This window comes from Cyprinodon variegatus, unplaced genomic scaffold (assembly GCF_000732505.1).
Source record: "Cyprinodon variegatus isolate N-32 unplaced genomic scaffold, C_variegatus-1.0 Scaffold632, whole genome shotgun sequence".
NCBI classification, from domain to species: domain Eukaryota; kingdom Metazoa; phylum Chordata; class Actinopteri; order Cyprinodontiformes; family Cyprinodontidae; genus Cyprinodon; species Cyprinodon variegatus.
Window position 1 is genome coordinate 34,206 of NW_015151085.1, and position 7,330 is coordinate 41,535.

The 7,330-nt window shown below is 37.5% G+C and overlaps 1 protein-coding gene across 1 annotated transcript in view; it reads right to left on the reverse strand.

Moving 5' to 3' along the window:
• The window catches only part of LOC107096546 (transmembrane protein 132C-like), a gene marked incomplete at its 3' end in the record, with an annotated part of 210,414 nt that overhangs the window by 29,985 nt on the left and 173,099 nt on the right, over nucleotides 1-7,330 (reverse strand). The window contains exon 4 of the mRNA XM_015393250.1: nucleotides 768-954. Coding sequence (XP_015248736.1) covers nucleotides 768-954 — 187 coding nt within the window. The remainder of the gene's footprint in view (nucleotides 1-767; nucleotides 955-7,330) is intronic.

Here is a 7,330-nt window from a genome sequence, read left to right on the forward strand (position 1 = left end):
AGAACAGATTTTTTAGTTAATTTAACAAGTGTCTGTTTGAAAGGCCTTTATGGGAAGAACATCATGGTCATACTGGTTTAATTTAGTAATAAAATAAAACGGGACGAAAGGTGATGTCACAAAGTGCATTGCCCTGCAGAGGTATGAATACCTTGTAAAATCAATAAAAGATCCTACTGTATGTTACAGCCCCTATGTTTTATTGTGCTTTCTGTGACAGATCTGCATAAAGTAGGGAAGCAGAAGCAAAGGCATACTGAGTTATTTTCCCTACAGTCTGACAGCTTTAAATATCCAGTTCAGTTTTTTAGCTTTGTTAACGGCTAAGTTAAAAACTGTCTCCTTCTGTTTGTTTATATTGTGTGTAATTTTATTAAACCCAACCTCTAAAAATACAATAAAGTTTGCAGCAGTAATGTGACAAGATGTGAGGAAGTTGATGGTGCATATCTTTACAAGACACTTTCTAATGTACATAAATGTATTTTTGTACAGTTGCCCTATGTGTACTTTATAAGAGTTTTGAAAGTGTGGCTTTATCCTGTCATTCCTTATATCTAATACTCCCTTATTAGAGGACTTTCTATACATTAACACCCTCAGTTGTTTAACATAAAATTGCGTTTTGTTTTTTTTCTGCTTAAAAAAATCTGAACATGATGATGACATTAAATGGTGCTTGAGAATACTTAAATGCTCCATTTTACATGCGGAGAAAAGAGCAGTGTGTTTTGGTGCTCCACTGAGCTGGATGAGACATCACTCACCATGGCCAGAGGCACAATGCCTGCCAGTTCCTCCTGTGCCAGGAGGATCTCTGTCTCGACCTCTTGTGTGGTGGCACGAATGGCCGGGTACTCCACTTGCCAGGCCATCCAACGGCTGCCTGTCGGCTCTGGGAAGCTCTCCATTTTCAGATCAACCTGGAGCACCCTCTGAGCTCCCATCTCAGATCTGTAACACAGACAGAAAAAAAAAAAAAAGATATCAATGAAGGGTAAAACATAGGTTGGTGTGAAAAAATGACAGTGCTAGGTATCCATACCCTCCACATCTTTTCACAAAGCTTCATATATGTAGAAACTCCTATGATTTATGGTTCTTTTAGCTTTTGACTCGAACTTTCTAAATTTGACGTATTATTAAGTCTTGCTTCATTTTGTTTATTTAACAGGGATCATTATTCATTTTTAATTTTTATAATTAGATTTTTATTTTTTTTTTACTTCTTGGTTCAGTTTTATGTTTCCTATTCGTTATAAGTTATTTTTGTTCATCATTTCCAGTTTCCATGCCACCGTTCCTCATGGTAATTAGCTTCATTGCAGTGGCGGCTTCTGCTCTCTGAAACAAGGGAGGCTCAACGGTGATGATTAAATCCAAACGTCATGTATTGAATTGACAAATGTTAAAACACATAAAATATATCACTATAACGGGTGAAAGTAGCTGTTGGGAAGCGCTCTGAAATAATAAATTCCAGAAACCAAAGCAAGAGTTCAGCACAAGGTGTCTGTTCTCATGAGGAAAACCTCTTCACTGTCTGGCTGCTGTCAGTCTTTCTTTGCAAGCAGCATCGAGCAGCCAGCTTCATGACCCCCCTCCTCCTTAGAAGTTTAGCCTCACTGGAAGTAATGTATTGACGTAACCAATCAGGGCTCTACTTTCTCACCTCAACAGGTCGAGGCTTAGGCTCAACAGGGATTTCACATAGAGGCTGACAGGAAGCGTCCTGCTGCTCCAAAGTGGAGGGACGATCACATAAAAGAGTGCATTTTAGCGCATATTTAATGCAGTTTAATGATTACATTTACGAAGCTTGACAATTCATATTTTACTTAATGCATAATTTTATAGCTTTCTATGCCAGTGCCTGATTTACCTCATGCCTACCTGACTCCTCATTTGCAGAGACTCTGCTCTGTTATTATCTCCATTACAAATGGAAACCATTCTAGTCAATACAGTAATTCCCACCTGCGGATAGCTCTCCCTGACGTTGGTCAGAAATCTGGATGAAATCTACCTTTGACAGATGAGCCGCTGGCTGTCAGACAGCAGAATGGTTAAAGTGGATCTGGTACATTACAGAACTTGAGCAGGCAAGGTTGCTCCTTCTCTATTCATTTCCTATGGAACTTGTCAAAGAGGGATCGATTGCTTACCTTCCTCCAGCCAAGCCAAAGGCAAAACTCGTGCATCTACAATTTGAGCTGAAATATGTGGGCCTTCACATGCCATGGTATTATGTGACCAAAGAAACTTACAAAATGTTACATTTTTGTAGCTCTTGCTCATCCCAAAACAAATCAGTGAGGTTAGATGTGGGGAGTGGCAGCCTAGTGGTTAGGGCATACTGTAGGGCCTGGAGTCCTGAGTTTCTGCGTTTGACCCCACTGACACAGACTGCAACTCTGGGTCTCTGAGAAAGACCCTTAACCCCACACTGTTCCCCACGTCGCAAAATGGCAGCCCACTGCTCCCCAAGGGTATGGTTTAAATACAGTGGTAAGTTTTTTCAATAAAGTTCAATTATTATTATTAGAGGTGAGGTCGACATACACTACAGACTGCAACTTTCCTATATCACATGATTTCAATCAATTCTACTCAGGTCTTCTGACACTTCATCCTTGAAAATGTCAAAAAACTTTCCTATTTCATAACTAATTCTATTTCTTGGAGACAAGTCACATAAGAGCGATTATTTACAACTGCCCTGTGTTGAGTTTCGGGACGTTGGCAAAGAGAGCCATCTGTCGCTGTTGTTTGTAGCTTGTCAAGCAGATACTGTAGGGGAGGCTGCCTGATGCGTGATTGCATCCTACAAACCTTTTGTGTGAATTTTTGCAACAAATCACAGAGTGAACATGATTTTACTATTCTTCTCCTCCAAATCCTGGTGCTTCTCCTTTTGCCTGTATTAATTTGGGTCCAACTTCAAGAGTCAATAAGTTGCAAAACTATTCAAATTCTGTCACAATGTATAAGGGTGTCTGTGAACCAGGAACTCTTAAGCCCTGGCAGAGAATCTCCAACGGATTTAGTTATCTACATGGACTAGGCCATAACAGCAATGAGCATGCTATGATGTAAACCATTTCATAGTTCCACTGGCTGTATATTTAGTGTTGTTGGCAGACTAGTGTATCTCAAGCCTAGTCTCACATCATTTTTGGCATAGTTTCTTTTCAAGTAGTAATTCATTATTAACCTCTATTCTGTTTGTCTTTTATTGTATTCTAAGCAGCTTCATTGTTCCTGCAGACAACTATCCCCAAAAGCACGATGCTACCACCACCATCTGTCTCAGTGGAGATATTGTTTGATTCTTAGTGGATAAGATAAATATAATTGAACTTTATTAATCTCCCACTGGAAAAATTCACCTCTGCTTTTGACCCTTCCCCTTGGGGAGCAGTGGGCTGCCACTGTGCGGCACTCGGGTAGCAGTGTAGGGTTAAGGGTATTGCTCAGAGACCCAGAGTGCAGGCTGTGGGGATTAAACCGGGTACTTGCAACCTTCATAGAGCAGATGCACACTGCTCTAACCACTAGATCAACACTTCCCCATGCATAAAATTACTAATATTACTAGCATACAGTAGTATTTCTTATGCATTGCAAATTTTTTAATTTAGTATCCTCTAATCAGACCACCTCCTTCCTCATTTTTTATGTCCTCCGTATGCTTATGGGTACTAAGTAAATTCTTCCAAATAGTGGATCTCAGCAGCATATCTAATGTAGGACTGCTTTGCTTAATTGTTTCTTTAATGGTGTCCTTTTACAGATTTCAGTTTCTCTTTATTCTCTGATGATGGGTGGCTTTTGATGCCAATTATTTAGAGTCTTTAGAACCATATTGGTTGAATGGGTAACCAAGCCACACTATTAAGATTTATTATTTCTATAAAAGATAATAAAAAAACAAATCAGTTTCCTTCCTTGCTTCACAGGTAGCACTAGTTTGCAATAGGCTGTATCATCAAATCTCTGTGAAACATATTTTAGATTGTGGATGCATTGTAATCAAATGTAAAAAAAGGGAAATTGGTTTACATGCTTTCTTAAATGCACCCTTAAATGTTCTATGAACTCCTCATTCTTGTCTGATCTAATGATGATCAATCCAAAAAAAAAAAAAATACAGTTCATATCAGCAACATTTCAACCTGATCAATAACCTTTTTTATATCTATTTTATGTCAGGTCTTAGGAGCTGCAAAAATAAGTTGCAGTTTAACGTCTTGGGTCTTTCCTCAGGACAGTTTAAAGAAACGTTTCACTACACATCACCCCCTACTAAGGTGTTGACGGGTAGGTTTGTCACCGGCGCCCTTGTTTGCTCTAGAGGACCGTAAAAATGCAGCACGATTCTGCACGATCCACAGCAGCTCTGAATTAAGCCAGACAAATGGAGGACATTGCTAATAAAAATTTCCCATGGCGCCATAAGTCTCCAGTTCTCACAGTTTAAATATACACCCGGAGGCAGGAAAAGGTCAGCATTAGACAGGAGCTGGAGGGGATGTGAAATGGCAAGAGATCTTTTAGCTGCATCTTGTGTGTCAAATGGCAGGAACTCCTTGCCAATAAATTTCACACAGACTCTCTGTGTTACACTGGTGTAAAAGGCTGCCACGTAATTTGGTGAGAAGAAACAGACAGAAAGAGAGGAGCAATAAGCACACCAATTTGTTTTGAGAAAAGGATCTTTGTGCATATGCAAAAATTGCAAATCTCCAGACATTATTATAAAACCTTTAAAGGCAAAACAAAAATCAAAAAGATAAGATTATACAGTATATACAGTGGGTGAAACCTCTTAAAACAATACAGTTGTTTGAAAAGACAACGCAGACAAATGTATAACATCATGAAATATACAAAGGGTCCTTAAAACAGTAAAATGATAAATAATAGAAATACACGGCTTTCTAAATCTGCTGCTTTCATATTCACATAGGACACTCTCTTAACACTCACTTTTACACTGAGAGAATGGAGGATTTATTGCATAGCAGAGCACAACAACCCAATTTTCACATCCAAAAGAGGTGTATATAAATAATTAAGGTGACAACTAAATAACTTGTGTCACATTTCATAACGCTGCACCAATCAGCGTGGTGAGAGTGCAAGCATCGACTTACATAACTGTCCCCCAATGCTGTAGACAGAAGACAGATGTTAATCTCTGTTTGTAGACCAAAGACGCAATAAAGTTTGTCTCACATAAGAAAACTAATTTTACATTTTTCTTTTTAAAAAGTCACAGTGAACATATGATACACTAAAGATCCAGAAATAAACCACTGAGTATGTGATAGACATGAAGTGTCACAGAAAACCACTGTCAGTCATTAGCACAAATGGCCTACTTTCCTCAGAACAGGGAGATTTCTACTTCTAGCAGATTGCTTTCACAAAAAAAAAAAGAATAAAAATCATCACACTTGACAAGGAGTAATAATATGGCTGCAGTTCATAAAGTCTTGTCTAAAGTGTATTTGCAAAACAGTGTTTATATCCCTTTAGCATTTCTATTTCAAATGTAAGATTTTGAAAGATACTAAATAATTCTGAAGTGAGAAATGACAGTAAATCAAATGTGTTATTCAACTTTTTTTATTTACAAATGCAACAGCAAAGTTGCAATCTCTTTTTACATTTATATTCTTGCAGTCATATTTTCTACTTTAAAATCCATGAAGTCTTATGTTAAGACTGGGACTTGGTGTCATATATCCACCCTTGCTCCCAATTTTTAAAGGATTTTTATTCTGTTTTTAAATTTTTTTTCAAATTTCCTTCATAATTCAGTGTTAAATATGGACAAGGTCATTATAGTAAAGGATTCTAATATTAATCATGACATTGAAGCTGCGATGGACCGGCGACCTGTACAGGGTGTACCCTGGCTCTCGCTGTAGACAGGTGGAGATAGGCACATGCACCCCTCTCGACCCCATCTGGGATAAAGCATGATGAAAAATGGATGGATGGATCGATGACCTTGAAGGTGATAGCTTAAATTAAGCCTTTAATGCCATTTTAGACTTAATATGATTTGTTTAAAATGTGCAAAGATCCCACTCATTCTCATCTTCATACTTTGGAACTTGTGCTGATATATGGCATTGATTGTGAAGAAATAACACCATTTGCTAAATACTCCTTCCTATCTGACCACTTTTTGGTGAACTTTGAATGGTTGTTTGTCCTGTGTGTCTGTGTTGCCCTGCGATGGACTGGCGACCTGTCCAGGGTGTACTCCGCCTCTCGCCCATTGACAGCTGGAGATAGGCACCAGCACCCCTCGCGACCCCACTTGGGAGTAAGCATGATAGAAAATGCATGGATGAATATATAATGTAAGATTTTTGAATGCATGAAAAACTAATGCTGTATTGTACATCAATTCAAGTAAACCTCAATTCATCCTCAGTGAAATGTTATGGTGACAACAGCATTCAGTGGGAATGCTCTTTTTAAGTAGAGTTTTGAAAGCAGGTCAAACTTACTGGATAGAAAATAAAAAGAGTTCAATGATAAAAAAGACTGCTAACTGGCTTAATCTACAGTGACAGTTTATATTTCAGTAGGATAACCCAGCAAAACATTAGGCGAGGATTGTTTAAGTTGAAAATACTTTCAAATGGAAAAATACATTTATGATTTTTTTTTGTCTACTCTATAATACATAAGTTATACTTTATTTAATTAAAATAAACTAATTAGTTTCTGTTCTTTCAAACTGGGATCTGTAAGTCTTTGTACTGTAGATCTGAAACATGAAACTGTTTAATTGTTCATTGTTTTCTCTTTTCTCAGTTTAGCAAAATTGCTTAAAGCAATTGCTTCAAACCTAATAATTTTTAATTTACAGTCTATAATATGTACATTTTATGGTAAAAATAAAAAAAGGGAAAAATTAAAGAAAGCTCTAAAATGAATGGTAGACAAAACATAGATATACTGTATTACTTTATTTGGTTCCTGCATACAGGAACAATTGGAGAACTAAGGAATGGTAGTGTACTGTTCAACCTATTAATGCACAAACATGTTTTCCAGAGAAATCACAGCGATTAAAGTTTACAAGGGACCTTATCACAAGGCGAGACCAGTTTCTGCAAGTCATCATCTGAACAAGTTAACTTCAATCTCCCTTGCTCTACACGTTTGAAGGTCAAATTTGTGTTTTCACTTTATTTGGCAGATTTGTCTATATTTGATTGCAAACATGGTTAGTTTAAAATGACAAACTATTGAGAAGGAAATGCTTAATATGATGAGTGGTATAAATGTATTAATGCACCCTTTT